The sequence below is a fragment of the Manacus candei genome, unplaced genomic scaffold (assembly GCF_025592945.1).
Source record: "Manacus candei isolate 608988 ecotype Guabito, Panama unplaced genomic scaffold, ASM2559294v1 h1tg000028l, whole genome shotgun sequence".
Taxonomy (NCBI): Eukaryota; Metazoa; Chordata; class Aves; order Passeriformes; family Pipridae; genus Manacus; species Manacus candei.
Genome location: NW_026138076.1, coordinates 10,640,582 through 10,660,177, shown reverse-complemented (window position 1 = coordinate 10,660,177; position 19,596 = coordinate 10,640,582). Strand labels below are relative to the sequence as shown.

General features: G+C 43.1%; 1 protein-coding gene across 5 annotated transcripts in view; it reads right to left on the bottom strand.

Moving 5' to 3' along the window:
* Positions 1 to 19,119, bottom strand: part of KIT (KIT proto-oncogene, receptor tyrosine kinase) — a 54,369-nt gene extending 35,250 nt beyond the window's left edge. The window contains exons 1-2 of one of the 5 annotated variants that reach the window (XM_051790376.1): positions 19,035 to 19,119; positions 292 to 531 (exon numbers count right to left, since the gene is read on the bottom strand). In XM_051790376.1, the coding sequence (XP_051646336.1) occupies positions 292 to 531; positions 19,035 to 19,104 (310 nt within the window). In that variant the 5' untranslated portion in view covers positions 19,105 to 19,119. Of the gene's footprint in view, positions 1 to 291; positions 532 to 2,641; positions 3,070 to 19,034 lie in introns of those variants that run through there. The other 4 variants (XM_051790379.1, XM_051790378.1, XM_051790377.1 and 1 more) reach the window with 4 other exon arrangements.
* Between the last annotated feature and the right edge of the window lie 477 nt (positions 19,120 to 19,596).

Sequence of the window (19,596 nt, the reverse complement as noted above, 5' to 3'; positions counted from 1 at the left end):
TACAACAGACTCAGGTCACCTGGCTAGAGTCTAGAAAGACAGCTTTGGTATACTTCACAACAAAACAATGGGGATGTACAGAGGTACTCATCCAGAACTTTGCTCTGGTGCAAGCAAAGCCAAGAGTGAGGTTTCTTCCTACTGGACAGGGAAGAAGGCTTCTTCTATCACACTGCGTTCTCCCTCTGTACTTCAAATTCATTCCCTCCTCCAACATTTATTGTCCTATTATTTTAGGAATGGGAAAGGGAGTGGGGAGGAAGCAAAAATAATGCCTTCATTGATATTTACCTTTAACAAAAACATAAAAAGAGGTGACAATACTCCCTTTGCTTCTGCATATGTATCTGCCTATGTCTCTGACTGTTGCATTTTTGGTGTACCACTCTTTCTCATTAGAACTCCTTGCTTTTGCCGATGGGTCTGAGTTCTGGAAATTCCAAGTCACGGGTCCCTCCTCATTGCACCTCAGCCTTAATTCCTCCCCTTTATTCACAACCACTGAAGACTCTTCATGGGGCAGTGAACCACCTGGGAAAAAAAAAAAGCACAAAACAATGCCTGTCAATACAACAGTCTATAACACTCCATTTTTTCTGCAGCAAAGTTATCATATATATAGTTGCATATGTGCAGTTAATATTTTAGGAGTTATTTCTTAAAAAATACTAAGCTGCAATGGCACTGTGCAATTCTACAAACACCTTTTGGCTAGTAAGGCCTTTGGTACACAGAGAAAATAACCACTGCAGGTGTAAACCAGCCTCTAAAACACCTTTTGAAACTAGTTTCAGATGCACCACTTTCTGCAATGTTTTGGCTTTTGAATGACAACAGACCCAAGCTATTTAAAAATTATATTCAAGAACATATGAGCCTGATTCTACATGGCAGCACTTTTAATCATTCTTTGTCATTTACTCAGTGTGTTGCCAAGAACTATAGTCTCCTTACTCAACAGTGATCTTTTTATAACTGCTTTCTCACGTATTCAGAAGCTCCACTCACACTTAGGTTAGCAGTATCCAGTTTAATGAAGGCATCAGTATACGCTTTCCATACTTGCTTATTTCTTTACCTGAAGTTCCAATTCATCATTTCTTACATTAAAAAAAAAAAAAAATCATGCAAAATATTTAAGCTTCCATCCCAATGCTACAAAATTAGTTTCACTGCAGCAACAATCTCCCAGTCACAAAAGCTGCTCTAAATGACCATTTAGCTTCTTTTTCACTGAACACGCCGTAACACAAAGTTTTAAAAGTTCTCATGAAATAAAGCTCTGTAAAATTAGTAGCTCTAATTCACCATTCCCAACCACTTCCCAACTGACCACAGGGAGAAAGGAGGACATTCAGGGTTCTCTCGTTCCACTGTTAAGACAAACCAAGTAGGGGGTTGCTGAGTTAGCACACCCGTGATGTGAAAATATTAGTGAACCTTCAAAATGGAGTTCACACCAAAAAAACAGATAAATTCTTACTTTTATGGACCTACTTGTACACCAGAAGAACATATGTAAATGTAGAGGTGATCTTGCAGGAACAAACCCTTCCCCTTTCAGAGTAGCTCTTTAGTCCTACAAGTAATCCTTAGCCTGCAGTAGCTATGCTGCTAACTCATGTCACCCAGTTGTACAAGACTGTACAACATCCGTGCGTAGTAGTAGTCATGCCAATGAAAATACTACTTGCATGCAAATACACACTCTGCAGCTCCATTCAGAGGTTGAATTTCCCTACCCACACAGATAACAACAGACGTTCAAGAAAAACAATTGGATAATTAGCTGGGATGAGGTTATACTCTCCAGACTTAATTCACTCATCTCACAGCTTTAGTTGTTCTTAAAGTATATACTGGATTAAGATCAGGTCAGGTAACTGCTCCTCATCCTGACAAATCCACGACAGAGTAGGAAGCAAAGGATGGTAGACCACCTGTGGAGTCTAATAACTTTGTTTGTGGTCTGGAAGGAGCCTTCATTTTCTACCCATCTCCTTCAAATTAGAATTTATTTATCAGTGCTTAAACTCAACTGGCAGTCATTTTTCCAGTGTCACCAGAAATTTTCCACATGAGTTTCACTAACCCTGCATATATGCTTCAATGACTGAACACTTAACAACCACCCTAGAAATAAAAATTGCCAGAAAAAAAACAAGTTTTAATTTCAAATCTTGTCCCTCAAAGTGGAGGTGTGAGCCTGAGCTGTAATACAGCAGCTCAAATGAGAAGAGTGAAAGTCCAAAGTCTCAGAAGCACAGGTCCCAGCCAACAGTGGTTGGGCAGGAACAAAAGCTGGAAAAATCCTTTGCTCTGGACGAAGAGGTGCCTGACAGCAGGGTAGAGGCAAGAAGACCTCTGATATGCAAACCCCTCAGATCAGAGCCAGGAACTTTGGCACTTGAGAAGGAAGAGGGCAAAGACCTCTAAGAAGGTCTTATATATGACCATGCAGGCTCTTCATGGGGATGTCTTTGGAAAACTTCTCTGCTGCTTCCCACAGACCATAGAGCACTTCCAAGAGAAAAATCACATGAGCTACATAAAACAGAAGTGCAATATGGTGTATATCTAATCTGGCAGTAGTTTCACAGACAAGTCAGGGAAGGTTGAGAAAGGAGAAGATCTGGATAACCTTCAATGGCACCACTCCACGCCTGCAGCCAGCAAGGCCTCAGCCTGGGGCCTGCCAGGGAGGTGCACATGTGGCTGGACTGGGTTGGCCCCACTGCCCACCCCCTCGAGGAGCACAGTCCTGAGAAGGTCATACAGCCCCCACCATGCATCAAACACCAAAGTAGCCCCTCATCACACCATGGGGCAGCCCTCCTTCACCAGAACTAGGGGCCATGCTGCTGATGGCCTGGCCTCAGCTCCCAACACCTGGTATGATGCAGACAGATGCTCTCAGCTGTGGTGAGGAGTGGCTTCATTCCAAAAGCCCAGAGCTACACGGACAACAAACTCATTTACTTGCCCCTTAGGAAATACCAAGCCAGCCTGGCTTGATGAACTGCTCCCTCCACTTTCCTCCTGGAGGTATTTAGACAGCCAAATAATGACACACAGGGTAAGTGTATGTTCCAAACTACCCAGACAAAACCAGCCTGTAAAGTACTGCAGACAGGCATTGGGCTTCTCCTCCTTCCCAAACCCACCGAAGCACCCAACCCTAGGGCACAAGGGTGTGTGAAGGTCAAGTGTAGGCTATCACCAACAGGTTTGAAGAGTAAAAGGGACCCACTGGAGGTTGCAGTGCAAAGATTAATATAACTGACCTACTACATGAGGATGGATCTGTCCAACCATACACATCACTGTGTTGTGCGTAAATGCTGACAGGTTCTGCAGACACTATCTCTTCCCCCCATGAATGTTGGCTCAATAGTTGTATAAATACAGATCGCTTCATGTCCCTCTGATGCACAGTACAGTATTGCACAGCTGGACTGGACATGTAATAGCCATGCTTGAGCTGGGGGGGAACATTTCTCAAAAACCAACACCACTTGCATGCAAAAACACACTCTGCAGCTCCATTCAGAGGTTGAATTTCCCTACCCACACAAATAACAACAGACGTTCAAGAAAAACAATTGGATAATTAGTTGGGATGAGGTTATACTCTCCAGACTTATTCACTCATCTCACAGCTTTAGTTGTTCTTAAAGTATATACCGGATTAAGACCAGGTCAGGTAACTGCTCCTCTTCCTGTCAAATCCACCACAAAGTAGGAAGCAAAGGATGGCAGACCACCTGTGGAGCCTAATAACTTTGTTGTGGTCTGGGTTTTGAAGGGAGCCCTTGGTTCTCTCCCCATCTCCCTCAGATGAAGATTTATCAATGCTAAATCCAACAGACCAATCCAATCCACCAGCGCCTGTTTTTCCAGCACGATCAGAGATTTTCCACATGCGGTCCACTAATCCCCTGCACAAACTCACATGACTGAACATACGAACAAGTATGCCACAAAAAAATAACTGCCAGAAGGATTAGAAAAACAGAATTTCACATTTTTGTGGAACATTTATGACTCTTACCTATTCTTTCCCCTAGCTCTCATCCTACCCATTCAGGTTAGGAGTTCACAATTTTGCAACACTTATTATAAGGACTATCTAGCAAGTTGTTGGAAAGTTTTTAAAGGTGGTAAACAACGCAGCAGGGCATGACTTCCTCCAGAAGCACAAGAAATATGTTATGTACCGGAGTTGGGGAAAAAATGGAGAAGAGGGAACAAGCACACTGTGGTGAACTATCACTCATCTTTCAACATGACTTTGCTACGGTTCCTTGTACGCAGCCTATGAATTCTCAGAATAATTTACAAATGGAATTAATGCCTTCTGCAAAGAATTGCCACAATGTAAAGGGCTTTTTTTCCTTTTGCCTTCTACACTGCCAAGAAAACTATGGCAGTGTAAGGTCAACAGGTTGTAAATGCAATGACTACATTTGCTTTGTATTATGCACCTAAATAGCAGTCTGTCTTTAAAAAAAGAATTAAAATGGTGTTTACAAAGATGAGAATGACTTTGTACCTTCTTTTTGGAGGAATAATTAAGCGACAGAAATCTGAGAGTTTAAGCATCAACTCGTAATCCAGTGCACTAATCCCCACAGCATGTGTCCATCTGCTCTCTCTTCATCTTTTCTCAGACTCACATCTGACACTGCTCCATTTGTACGGCACCCAAGTGATAGGGCTCTTCCAGGCCCACTGTTTCTCTTGGGCACTCCAGTGACATCAATCATGTAATCATAACCATGACACTAACGCTAGTAATTCAGGAATCGGTTGTGTTGGCAGGCTACATGCCTGGGATAGTAAGAAATCTCAAAGTGCCAAACCCCATGGGATACAGTGCCTGCTGTCTCCTACCAGGGCTCTATGTTCAGCCCAGGCAGGACCATGACTTTACCAGTCACTAGTGGGACTGTAAACTTTCTGAGTAATGGGATGGAGGAACACACCGCTATGTCTCCCCTGAAGTTTTCCAGGTGTGGATGTGAATCCTTACTCTGTTATCTGACCCATACATGGGCATGCCTCCACCATCTCTCTATCTCCTTACAACTTGGAAAAGGAGGTGGACTGCTACTTCAATATTCAGCTGAGTGTCCCCATCTCAGTGAGGGGGACATCTGACCACAGGAACAACTCAGGATGAGGAGAAGAGAGGAAACCCATCTTCTGCCCACATGGTTCCTGTGGACTCAAGTGGGTTCTGTGATCCCACTGTCAATCACATACTGTGGATCCCACTGCAAAACATCCAACATTCCCCATACACTGCATAGCCAGAGTACCACACTGGGGTTCTAGAGGACCCACTAGAGTTGTCCTCAAGGGCAACTTGCAGGTGTAGTTATTATATGCTAACAAAAATAAGCTGAAAAAGGAAAATATTTCATAATTAACAATTAAAAAAAATCACACAAATTGCCAAGCTCAGAGTTGGACAGCCCAAGATCCATTTTGGATGTATTAATTTTGTGTCCTACTGCTGAAAAGATTCACTTCCACCACTCTAGCTTCTCCTTGTAATATAACAAATTTGAGTTAAAAACTACAATGCTGGGATCACTTGTGAACAAGGCTGTGTAATCAAAAAAAAGAATATATGAATATATTACAAGCAGCTCCCTGAGCCCTAAAAATGAAGGGAGAGGGAGGAAAGAGAGGGAGTACAGCAGTTGTGACTTCTGCATGCAGAAGGAACATCTGGAAAACCAGACTCAAGGAATTAGAAAATCAAACAGCTCTATATAATACTGATAGGAAATGCAGGTCAAATTGCAGGGATATGATTAAGGACAGCAGAATGTTCCTGTAACTATTAAGGGATGTGCAAACAAAAAAAGCTCTGACTAAGGAGTGCACCATCCTGGGGAAAAAATATGGTTTATGCTGGAGCTTTTCGGCCTCAGCACAACACTGCCGTAGCACGGAAAAGCACATCAAGTGCAAGTCCATATCAAACTCACAAGCAACTAGAAACCATCTCCAGCTGCCAAGCAAACAAAGGATGTGGGACTGCCATGGAATAAGATGAAGAGTCGAGCACTGTGGATTTTATTCCCAGCTCTGCCACAGATTTCCTGCACAACCTTAAGCCCTAAGGTTAGTCCCTCTGTGGCAGCTTCCTCTTTCAACTCTTATCTAAACATTAAAAGGAACAAGAAGTTTGTGGCAGCTCTATAACACAAGCTTCCAGAGAAAAATAAAGCAAAACAAAAACCCCTGTGCCTTATCCCACCCCCATCCACATTAAACTCATCTCAAATATCTCCCAAGACAGAGGCACAGCACAGCTTCACAGTACAGCCACAAACTGCTCACATCCTGTACCAGCCTCTCTGCCAAGCCTATGGGACTGGCAGCGCCCTGACAACAGGTTCATTGCTGCTCAGCAAGAGCAAATCCTTTGCCCTGCCTCCCCCAGGGCTGGGACACATTGTGAGGGCATGGCAGTCTCTTCTGAGCTTCTGCCTTTTCCCCTTGCAGTTGCCATAACCTCCATAGTCATCATCATGTAAGCTGTACAAACACCGCACAATGAAAGCTGTGACCTGGCTGTGACCTGATCCTGACCATGATTTCTAAAGCAGTTAATGTTTTTCTGTGATAAACGCACAGAGGAGCTAAACTTCAAGTGACAAAATGTCCGCAACTTTTGTGTAAGATTGTGGGGATTAGATACAATTGGAGAGTGCCTATGCATTCTGAGCACTGGGTTCATTTCAAAGGCTATCACACAGACCTCCCTCACCGCGGTTTCTCATCTACAACAACATAAGAGAGCAGAAACAAGAGATATGCATTATCAGTTAAAGTAGTAGCACTGTTGTAGATGCAAGAGTCCAGGGATATCAGCAAGACATGGCTTGCAGGGAGGTAATGTTCCCTTTCAGCATACCCAAACCTCTTAGAAAAAATGAACATATTTTCAGACACACAAGTCCCCTGCAGGTCGGAAAGAAGAGGAGAAGCAAAAACATCTCTTTTACACAAGTGCAGAGGTTCTAGCCAGAAGCCTGCTCATTCTTCTCTATAGTATTTATATATGTGTCTAATTGAAGACTATCGCACTTCCAACTCTGCCTCTTATTTGTTAAAGCCACTAAGACACTTGACATATGCTATGATGGACATGAATGTAAAACCTTTTCAATTATATTTTCTTTGTCCTGTCATTTCATGCCCCAAGGAAAAAAATAAAGCATCAAACTTGCATGTTAATTGCACCGAAACAACTTGAATTTAGTCTGATGTATAAAATCTCCCAGATTTTTCAAAGCAGAGATGCTATCATATGCTTACTTGTTTTGTTCCGCTTCACTAAACAGACACTCTCCCTTATGCTAGATGAAAAGTTTAGCAATGGCAAATGTCAATTTTAAATGATTTGATCTGAAAGCTACATCAGAACCCATTTCAGCCAGGCTGCGGGGGAAAAGGTAGATAGTAGTACAGGCTCTTACTTCATAAAAGAAACCATCCATGCCAACACCCATGCTAGTGTCTTCCTCAAAGACATAGTCCAAAAAAAACCAAAGACATGATTGTCCCTACAAGCGTCACAGACTCTCATCATATATGAATGACACAAATCCTTGCTGACAAAATGCTGACCATCTCCTCTGCCCCAGCTTCATTTCAGAGACCAAAAAATAACTGTCACCAGACACATATTTAAGGGTCTAAGCTGATTAGGTTTCCCTGCAGAACTGAGCAGTTTGTTTCTAACCCATCTAACAGGGCCAGTGCTATCTGCTGACCAACAGACTCTTCAATGCTGTCTTTCCCAAGCAGAAACACCAAGCTCATGAGCTTGTGCTTGCTCTGAGGTTTTGTATTCTCGGTGCTTATATGTTACTAAGCAGAAAACCAGGGGAGAGGATTAATGGGGGCTTTGATTTTTAACCAGCTGCATGAGGGCAACCCCTGTCTTCTCATCCAGCCTTGCCTGCCCCCTCACTCTGAAAGGAAAGGGGGCAGAGGAAGGGCACTGTAGAGGGCAGAAGGCAGGAGCTCGCCAGCCCAGCACTCAAAGGCACAGCCAATCTCACTCCATCTGCAAGCAGCATCAAGGCAAAACAGGGATCTCCCCACATAAAGAGCAAGTGTGGAACCAGCCAGCTGATTCCAATCCATGGCAAACCTGAGAGAGAAAGTGGCAGGAGGCTAGAACAATAGTTGTCTTTATCATCTGTGGAGGCATGAGCATGGAGAACCGGAGGCAGCCAGACCATGACTGTGGCTGTGAGACGTCCCCCTTTGCAGTGATGCCCCACAGTAAGCTTTCAGCTCCCCAGTCTGGGATTGCTCCTACAGGGACCTCCCACAAGAAACAATTATGCCCTGGGAGGGCACTCCACAGAACAAGTAAAAGGCACTTGGTGCTTACCCCTTGCAGAGAAAACAGCTCAGGTGACTGAGCAGACACCCAGCTACACCTGAAGATAAATTATGCAGCCCTCTGAATGAGATATGGTGAATCAGAAAGAGCCAGCATCAGAGACAGGTGGCACAAAGACAAATCCAGCCAGCTCTCCAGCCCCCGCACATCTCACTCTCCAAGAGAGACATTCACAGGATCTTCAGGCAGGATAAGCATGGGCACTTGGGCTGATCCTTTGCTTGTGGGTAGAAGCCAGCACATCCTCCTGGAGGGCATCTTGCCACAACAATTAGTGATGTAGCTAGGAATACTTTGCTTCTGTACTTTGGAAGCAGGCTTAGCAGAGCAGATTCTGCACGTGACTTCCAAAACCACGTGAGAGCTGCCCTGTCCATGTAAGTGCAACACCACCAAGGCAGGGGGCTGGGGAAATGCAACTGCACCTTCCAGAGACAGAGATGTACCTTCCTTTTCCCCACTCGTTTTGTTTTCCCTTGCTGGCATGAGGAAACTCCAGCCACGGAAACAGGCTACTGTTCCTGCCTGCCGAGCAGGTTGCCCTTTCTGACAGGCATTACTCACTCTGCTAATAGAGGAATTCATAAAAGGCAGACACAGAATATAATACAATTCGAGTTTAGCACAATACTGAATGGCCACAGCAGGATCAAACACCATCCTCCTCTCCAAGGCTGAGTATGATACTTTCCTGAATCCTCTTTTTCAGAGAAGTCATGGCTTTGGGGCTTTTTCTGTTGTTTTGAGGCTTGTTTTTTGAAGGAGCACCATATGCACCACAGCAGTTCAGTCTCTTATCTTGAAGTCATGAGCTACAACCTATTCTATACGATTAATTTTATTATACCCCATTGATGCACTATGGTGTCTCATACTTAAACTTCCCACCACTGAAGGAATCTACAGGCAATGCACTAATGAACAAAACTGAATCCAAAGCATGACTGACCCATGTCTTTTTTTAACTTGAATGGCCTATGCTTAAAACAACTACCTGATAATTCTTATTCAAAGAGAAATACAGGACAGCTAAATATATAGAAGTAGGATTTGCAAAAAAAAAAAAAAAGAACAATTGTTTTCCACAACACTTGTCAATATTGAGATTTATACATTTAGACTGATCTCTACTTCTACTGAATTATTGCCTTCCTTTAATTTCCAAAATTACTTATTAACCAGCTGTTCCCACAGTTATTTTTGTCAGCTGCTAGACACATAAATAAACAAATTATAAAATAAGTGTGGAGAAAGACTAGAAGGAATGAAGAAGCACGCTAATGCATAGTGTATTCATATTCAGCTGTCGTGCGCCCCATCTATTCCTTGAGCAGCTCTTTCTTCTCACTTCTCTTTGCTGACATTTTCATTAAAAGGTGCAGTATCTTTCAACCTCCATTTTGAACAAATGTTCCTTGTAATGAGCAACAGGGGCTCAAAAGCATGTTTTCTGAAAAGCAGTGAAAGGTAGTTTTAATGAAGAGAAATGAGAAAACTGGAAAACTGGAGAACAGTGAATCGTTTTGCAATCTGAATTAATGCCTATTTGGAAAAGGTTCAACTGAGGAAGGAGATGTAAGACTTCTGGCAAGGCAAATTCTAATTATTTCAAGTCTTGGCAGCATTTTTATTGAATTGTAGCAATTTCATTAAAAGGTGCACTAGTAATCATCTACATAAGGCCTCCGGAGGGGAAAATATACCAATAATTGCATAATTATATTATCATTGCTTGTATGATGGACCACATTAAATACCACACAGAGGAGCACTGCTTTTTACTTTCTCTAGATATTTAGTTCTGTACATTTTCCTAGAAGATTACAGAATAAAAATGACTGCCAGATTAACAAACACGTTCACCAAATTTTGTAGAAAAGACACAGCTACCTTATATTCATAATACTTTGTATTCTCTTTTCACTGAAAAAAAATGGCAAATTAATGGAAAAAATATTGGGTTTAGTAATAAGATGCAGTATTTATATAGTTCCATTACTGAAATACAAGTCATTGCATCACATGTCATACAGGTACATGTGTCTACTTAGGAAGCAGGTTTTAGAATATTTCCATATTTTCCTATATAAATTAAGTGTATCTATCCAGAGATTTCCAATAAGCCTGCAATAAGTTAGATTTCCTTTGTCTGACTAATGCACAAACTTTCCCACTAACTAAGATGTTGGTAAAAAATTCTTGTAAAAGTGTTGTTTTACAGACAACACATACCAGAACAAACAAACATTTTTTTAATGAGGTACCCAGTATTAGAGAAGCATCTTTGTACGTGCCTTCTGAAACTGTGACTAGGACATCTTCTGGAGGAATCTTTGGCATGTTCTTCAAAACCTCCTCGGGTGAAAAATCTCACCTCAGACACCACACTAACACCCAGAAACATCTGTCACTGATTTTGTCTTACAAATGTCTTAAATACCGAGACTTGGGTATATTTCTGACAATCCATTTCATTTCCCCAGTCTTCTGGCAAGGAGATGTAGAACTCAGCTACTGAACTTCATCTCCAATGTCAGCAGAATTCCCACTTGTATTTTTTGCTTTTAAATTGTATTTTAAATTGTATTTAGTTTCTATTATTTCTTTTTTATAAGCCCTATCACAAACTGCATATACATGGCATATATATAGCTAGCTGCTTATTGAAAAGTCATCCTCCCTCCTATTCCAGGAGGGATATGCAGAGGACATTGCACTGGGTGAAGCCTGAGTATCTGCCTAAGCAGGGAATCCCATTTCAGTATCACTTCTGAATGTGTCTAGATTATGGAAGGAGACCAGAAATACAGGGTTTACTTCTCCTCCTTCCATTTGACCTCTTTTATTGTGCTGCATACCTCAAATCCTAGGGATGATAATATTAGCACTACTGCAAAGTCAGCAATTTTATGTATAATACCTGGAAGTCAGACATACTATTGAATAGGAAACTTCAACAGCTTGTGTTACAATGAACACTATTGGGACAAAGCTTTTATTTTGTAGAAGATAACATAATTTCTTTTCAAAATTAAAAAGTTATGCTCATCCAGGCATAAAAATCACTTCCATGTCATACAAAATAGCAAACAAAGAGGCAGCAAAAATAGAGAATCCATCAGTCACTGAGCAGCAGAAAATAAATGCCTCAGTATCAGGTCCTAGTGCAGAATTGCATACAAATCCTACAAACAGAACCACTTCAAGTAAAAACACACTACTAAACCACACATTTAATTTAATATTGCATTAAAAGTAAAAATATAGCATTTTTATAATGCACATTTTCCTTTTAAAAGGGAAAAATATTCAACAGTGATTCTGAAAATACAATTACATAAATTTAAACTTACAGCTCCTCTTATCATTTAAAAAAATAAAAGAAAAAATTATTCAAGTTATACTTGCTGCCAACATTTTAAAGATAATCAAACTACTGGATTCATGGAATTCAGTCACTGACCACCTATAGGGAGTGATAAACCAGCCTTTGGCATCTGGAGTTTCCTAGCAGGTGCAGAGAAAATATTTTCTTTATTTCAGTTCATTCAGTACCACTTAATTAAGCAACTAGACCACTCAAAGGGGAGCTACTGATCAGGAGTTAAGAAAACCTCATGAATGTTTCCTTCCATTACCATTCTAAGAATAAAAAGAGGATGAGATGGACTAGTTCTAAAATTTTTGTAGCATAGTGATTCAAAACCACCAGTTTTGACTACAGATAGGCCTTTCAGATGTTAATTCTTTATTTCAAAACATTTCTCAATGAGTTTTTTCTTCTGAATTGGCTGGCTTCTATGTGGTACTATTTATCTAACGGAAGAACATTTCAGAATTCTTGTTTCCTTCATTGTAATCGATGCATATCATCAGTAAAAATCAATTATCTAATACAAGAAATGTCAATACTTTCTATTTTCATACTAAAACATACACATGAAGAATGAGTGTATATATAACAAGCTACATAATTGCTTAAATACAGGCACATTGATTAATCAAAGTGTAACTAACTGCAAAGGCTATATTTAATTAAAACTATCTCAATGGTAATAAAGGAGGTTAAAGCTTTCTTTACAAAATGATTAAGTACAAATGCAAAACAGTTAAAACGAGGCTTACTGTTGGCTGATTTAAATCATGATTAAAATCAGATTTACAATGCTTTGAATCAAATTGGAGCATGTAGTATGGGGGAGGTAACTTTTATTGAAGTGGTAACTATATTTCTCATGTGCAGTCAGATATCAATTTTACACATTGTAGCTGGAGGAAATGAAAACCAGTCGGAGAGGGCTAACAAGAAGAGGACGAGGAGTTACAGAAGATACACTAAAAGAAAAGGCTAGAAAAGGTTTACACAGAAAAGTGAAGTCAACAGTGTTACATTGTCAATGTGTAAAATATTATTATAAATAGCACAGTGATCAGAAGTTCATTCTATCCAATAGACGGGGGGGAAAAAAGGATGCACTTAAGCAACCAGCAAGGGAGATAAGGTTAGGTATTGGAAGAAGCTTTTGACCTTTAACAACTGTGTGCTGGAAAAAATGCGTGGTAGACTCTGCACCACAAGTCTGCCTTACAGCCGGTTAGACAAAGTCTAAATGCTCTGTTTTACTACAGGGAAGAGCAGGGGATAGACCAGATCTCTGCAGGTCTCCTCCAACCTTACTCCTACAGTTCTGTGGGAGCTTCCCAAGACTTGCCGTGTCTCTTAGAAACCTGGCTGCAGGAGGCAGGTGAATGCATGATAAAGCCAGATTTCATTCAGCAAAGAGTGAGGTTTCCAGTCCTGAGGGCTGTGGACAAAACCTTGGACATGTGACATAACTGCTGCCATTAAGCCCTGAACAAAAAACAGATTAAGAGAGCCAAGAGCAAGTTTTAAATCTCGTGATACCCTTCAGCAGGAATCTAGTCAGTTCTGAACCGTCTAGGTATGTGAACATCCAAAATATTTCTATTACCCAGCTCACTGAGATGTTTCCTCCCCCTTCAAAGCATGCAAGCTCTGAATGACAGGTTATAACCAAAAAGCTTGATTTCTTTTTCCTGTGTGACTTTTGCACAAAGCCTTTCTGTAAAAGAAGTCCACTTCATGTCATAGAATCATAGATTGGTTTGGGTTAGAAGGGACCTTAAAGATCATCTAGTTCCAACCCCTTGCTGTGGGCAGGAACACCTTCCATTAGACTACATTACCCAAAGATCCATCCCAACCTGGCCTTGAACACTTCCAGTGATGGGGCATCCACAACTTCTCTGGGTATCCTGGTCCCGCATCTCACCACACTCACAGTAAAGAATTTCTTCATAACACCTAATCTAAACCTCCCCCCTTTCAGTTTACCCTGTCGTACCACCATGTGCCTTTGTAAAAAGTCCCCCTCCAGCTTTCTTGTAGGGGCCCCTTTTGGTAGTGGAAGCCTTCTCTTCTCCAGGCTGAACAACCCCAACTCCCTCAGCCTGTCTTCATAGGAGAGGTGCTCCAGTTCTCTGATCCCTCATGAGGAATATGTTCACCCAGCATAAGCAGAGGAATACTGCTTAGCTTAAAACAATTACTGATGGGAAAAGAAAGGAGATGCAAGACTAACCTGGCATTTGCCAGGTTCCCAAAGAACATGTAAGAGATGCATCTCTCTGATTTCCCTGCCAGTTTTCATCTCTTATTAACTTAAATCAGACTGTGCATCCTCTTTATCACTTAGATTTACAACCGTCAATGCATAGTTGACCAGAGAATTCTTTTCTGTATCAAATATTTAATGATCATGTTATGTGATCACAGATTCAACTGTCAAGATGGCATTTAAAATTATAGACATTTAATGCGGTCAGCACGCCCCACACGCTCCTCACCCCCAGCGACAAAAAACCCTGTAGCTCATGTTATCAGTGATGCTTCATTCTAGTTTAATCTCCAGGATCCACATGGAGCATCCCAGGAGTTGCATAGCATAATAGCAACACTAGAAACTTTTCTGTTATTTACATGCCTGTTTGCTGTTAAAGCCAAGAGCTGTGCTGCTAAAAAAAAAAAAAAAAAAAAATAAATTCTTTGGACATGAAAAATTGTCATGGGTTTACTCTGGCTCAATTTTTCAAACCCCCACAAAAATATCATTAAAAATCCATTAAATCTGAAAACTTATGTTTTCAGAATAAATCAATATAATCCCCTAGAGTAAATCCACTGAGAGAATAACATTTACTGTGCTTTCTAATTGGTATACCCTAGAAAAGAGGAGTCACATTCTCCCTTCAAACACAGATATTTACACTCTCCTTACGCTTTTATCACTAACGGCAGCAATCTTGGCCAGTGGACAAACAATACACTTCAGTTGTCATTAGGTTTGGCAACCAGCCAAGGAGACTGCTAACACACATAAAATTACGTTCATTTATGACTGTTTGTAGGATTCATTGTCAAAGAGGGTCCTGTTGGAAAAAACCTTTCTGGTTTCCTAAGAGTCACTGAAAAAGCCAAGCAAAATGCTTCAGCAGTAAAATAATATAGAAGAATAGTAGTAATTTTAAAATTCCTTTCATTTCAAGGTCTAGTAATTTCTATGTGCATTCTCTCCAGATTTTTTTAATAAATGTGCAAAATACGTAACACACTGAAATCCAGTGTGAAATCCACCACTTTTACTAGATGTCTTTACCATCAGCTCTTCTCTCCTGCCTAAGGTTACAATGAACACCTTAAGCCCTGTTATGGCTGAGAAGTCTGAACCAGGGAAGATAAGTTTCTAAAGGACACAAACATCAGCAAGGGGAGTGGGGAGTAGTCAGAAAGACATTCAGAAATTTTTTAAAACCAAAGTTCTATACTTAAAGTGAGAGGGTGTTTACAGTAAATATAATGCATTAGGATATCAGACCTCATTTCCTCTAGCCATTCTCTGAACAGCTGAAAGAGACTTAAGGAAATGAGTCAAAATCCTGGAAGATGTTTGTACTAGATGAAAAAGAAAACAACATCTGTAAAATCATGTGTCACAACCATACAGCAAGACAATGTGCAACACTTGATCTCTGCAAAGGCATTCATCTTTGTGGACAGAGAAAAAAAGTTGAGAAGTGGTTTAACCTTGAGCAATTACTGCCTCTCTTCTACAAAACTGATGAGATTATATCAGTCGTTGTGTGTTGTAGATAAACATGTATGTTGTTGAAACTCTTTGATGCCATGTCGTTCTCTTTTTATCCAGAATTTGTTATTCCTTACCTTCAGAATACACCAGGGTGTTTACTGTTCGGTCTAGAAAGCAGCTTTCCTTCAAACTACAAATGTCTAATATTTGGTATTTAGTTTGACATCTCCAGATATGCCTTAAAAATCTTTCTGATAGCTCGCACAATCCAAATTATAGTTCAGACTGAAATCAAAAGACTATAAACGTATCATTAGAGTCTCTCAGAACGGACCAGAGAATGAAAAGGACAAATTGCACTGCAAGGACCTCCTACTGACTTGAATATGACTCAGATGTTCCTCTCAAGACCTGTCCTAGCTTGTGTTTACATGTGCTAAAGACATATCCCTTCCAATTCCACCTGTGCCCTGGTGCAGCATATCCCTTCTAGAGGTGACACAGGATCCTGTGATTAATTCAGGCACCTGCAAAGAAGCATTACTGTTTGGACAATCAGTGATAGAATTCTGGGAGAGCTGAAGCAGGATGGAAAACCCACGGAGAGCCAGTAAAACTTAACAGTACTACAGCTGCTGTCATCTGTTGACAAGAGGTTCTCTCTGGCAAAATAAGCACATGGAAATGCCTCCAGTCTCTATGAATGGTATTTAAACAGGATGCAAATGGGAGTCTCACTTCTTGCCAAATTTGTCACATTCTTTATTATAAAGCCTGAACAAAAATCACTTACGCACTTGCTGGCAGAGGGTTCCCGGTTGTAACGCAGGAAAAAGAGTTGAATATTGAGCAATCTTTGACATTCCCATTCCTCTCCTGGCAGTGGCCTCGGGCCACATTTCTGTACAGGAGAATCTGCACTTCCATGAGGGAGGGTGGAAAAGGAGAAGGAGAGAGCAGAAATGGAAACAAGGGAGTAGGGAGGGCAGGATACTCAGATGGCTTGAGGGGGGTCAAGGCAATGACTGAGTGAAAGCAATCAGAATCCTCATCAGATTCAATCTTCCTCCTTCAAGCCTCCTCTCTCATGGCTGACAGGTAGCAGGAAGCATCACAAAAACATTCTTCCCTCTGGGCACAGGGAGAGTCTCCTATTACTCTGTAGCTGACTGAAAAAAAAAGGTTGCACTGATGGATGCTGAAAGGAACCAGGCCCGGTCTTCCATGACCACAGGATGGAAATGCCAGAGACTCTGTAAGAGTACTGGGCAGTGGGGGACAGGGCAAGCCCTGAGAGAGGACAGAAGAGGCAGACAAAAGATCATTCCAGAATATTGCATCAAAATGAGGATTAGGCAATTCCCAAATGGAAGGAAGTGTGGAAGCATATGTTAGGATGCAAGAAAAACAAAAAGTAGAAAGGGGCTATGGACAGAAGAGATGAATGGTTTACCCTTTGAGAAGCTATGTTAAGCTCTGTTTTCTACATCCTCCTTCCCTGTTTGCAACCAAAGGAAGAAGCTCTTGACCAACAGCCAAAGAAAAATACTTAATATAAACGTGTATACTGATAAACAGGATAGGTCTCAATAGGGAATGTGGGAGATTATCCTGGCCAAGTGTCTGCACTGAGGCAAACCCAAAAGTAACCCAGGATCATGCCAGCTCCAGAGCAATCCAGAACAGCAAATTAGCTCTGTCCCGCCTGTCACTTCTGATGTTCCCTAGGCAGTTGCAAGGACAGGAGCCATCACTCTGATACCTCCTCCAGCAGCATAAAACTAGCCCGGAATACTCATACACTCACACATCTGTGTGATACGCAGATGAGACGCATACATACCCAAAGACAGTTGTCTTTTGCAGCAGCAAGTAATTTCTGCCTACAACACGGTGTGTTTTTGTTTACACAAGTTTGTTTGATGTACCCCTGAGGTGAAGTCTCCCACAGGTTAAGTGTATGAATCCAGAACAACAGGAAGGATCATGACAAAGGTTCCCTCCTTACCTCTCCAGTACTCTGGAACTTGCATCTCTGTCTTCGGGAGATGCTGCCAGTGTGACCTGTTCCCCAAGCTCTCTTTAAGGACAGTCTAACCATACGATGAAGGATAACCTTCAAGTGCAGGTAAGAAATAAATGAAGTAAAGAAAGTTGGCAGGTATTGATCATTTCAATATTTTTTAAATTTCTTTCTAGGAATAGCTCATTGGTAGGTGACTTTCCCACCCCCGTGGCCACAGCATTTTGCAGCCCTATGTGGATATTTCTTAATAGGAAAGTCCAGATTTTCAGATATCACACTCTCGTTCAGATTATCAATGAACAAAAGGGAGTAAACACAAAAAGTTACCTTAACAAAACTACAAACAAAAATATTCATAAATTAGTGAGTGACTCCCTCACATCCCTAAGTAAACTGCTTACAAAAAGAAATATAAATTGTCACCACAGTTAGTTCCCGATGTTTTAGTTGTATTTGCTCCCAGCAGCATGGGCAGAAGCTGGCGGAGCCCTCCCTGACTGTCTCACACAGAGTGCTCTGCAAGGCTCCTCTCTGCTGGTGGCAGCAGACGTTAAACACCTAACGCCGTGCATCGCTTCCCTGGATCCTCAGTTTGCTCTGAGGTAAGTAGTAAAATAACCTTTCACGTTATCTGCTTTCAGACTTACATGCCCAGGGCCAAATTCCTCCACGGGTCTAGCACCGACCTCCTTACAGCACCTTGCTCTGGACACTGCCAAACTCCTCGTAAGCCTACAAACCAGGCAAGGAGTTGCACGGCGACTCCGAAAGCCATGTGCAAAGTTGCCCAGCGCTACAGCCAGATGCAGTATTTAAAAATCAGTAGCCCTGTGCGCCAGGGCTGTCAGGTCACGCAGGTAAACCCCCTTTTTAGCAAGGAGTGGAAGGGAACCTCCGACACACCAAAGTTTTACCACCGGCTGACATCCCGAAGGCCTGAGCGGCACCGCTCACCCTCCCCTTCACCGCGACAGTCCGTCAGTGCCAGAGCATACCGGATCCGATGCCCCGTCCCGCGGCGAGCGCCACACCTCGGGGCTCAGCGCCCATCAGCCCGCCGGGGAGGCTTCACCCCGCCGGGCGCGCTGGACACCTGGCGGAGGACGCTCGTTCCTGCCCATTGTTCAACGAGCACTGAACCGCGGGGACATTTTGTACCGATCACCAGATAGTTTATTGTCAAAACAGCCCGGCGGAGGAGATGAGGCGGGGGAAGGGGGTGGAGGGGTCCCTGCCTGCGCCTCTCCTAGCCCCAGATACCCGCGCACAGCAAACAAAGGACTTTATTTTCCCCCGGCGGGGCGTCCAGCAAGGGCAGCGCGGGGCGATGCTGGACACACCGTGGGCTGCCGCTCGACCTCCGCTGGAAGGGGCCGCCAGCGCTGAAGTTTTCCCCGCCGCCGCCCGCGCCGACCCCGGCCCCGGCCCCGGCGGGCTCCGCGCCCCCCGCGCCCGCGGCTCCCACCTGCGGGGAAGAGGCTCAGCAGCAGCAGCGCGGCGTGCGCCAGCTCCCGGACGAGGTTCGCGCCCTCCATGCCGCCGCCTCCGCCTCCACCTCCACCACCACCCCCCGCTCCCGGTGCGGCTGCAGCTCGCACCGCCCGGCGTGCAGAGATGCCCGAGCCCCCGCGGGAGGGTGCCGAGTACAGCCGGCCCCGCCCCGCTGCCCGCCCCGCGCCCCCGCCCCGCACCGCGGGGATGGGCGCAGGTGAGCAGCTACCCCCGCCCCCCCGGTGGAAGGGGAGCGCCCCGGTTTGCTTCGTTTGGGCACGACATAGAGATCCCTGAACAAAATGATTTAAGAAAGGAAGACCCCAGTGGCCACCACACAGTGCTGTGGTGAGGGAGAGCTTGCTCTCCTCGTGGGGCAGCATTCTGCACCGCCGAGCCACCCCGAGGGATCGGGGCCGCGGGGCTGGGGAAACCCAGGTGGCAGTGTGGTCCGGAGGAAAGTGGCAGGAAGCGGCCGAGCTGGGGCCTGGAAGCGGAGGGAGCACCCCTTAAAGGGCAGGTACAAAGCCATTTGC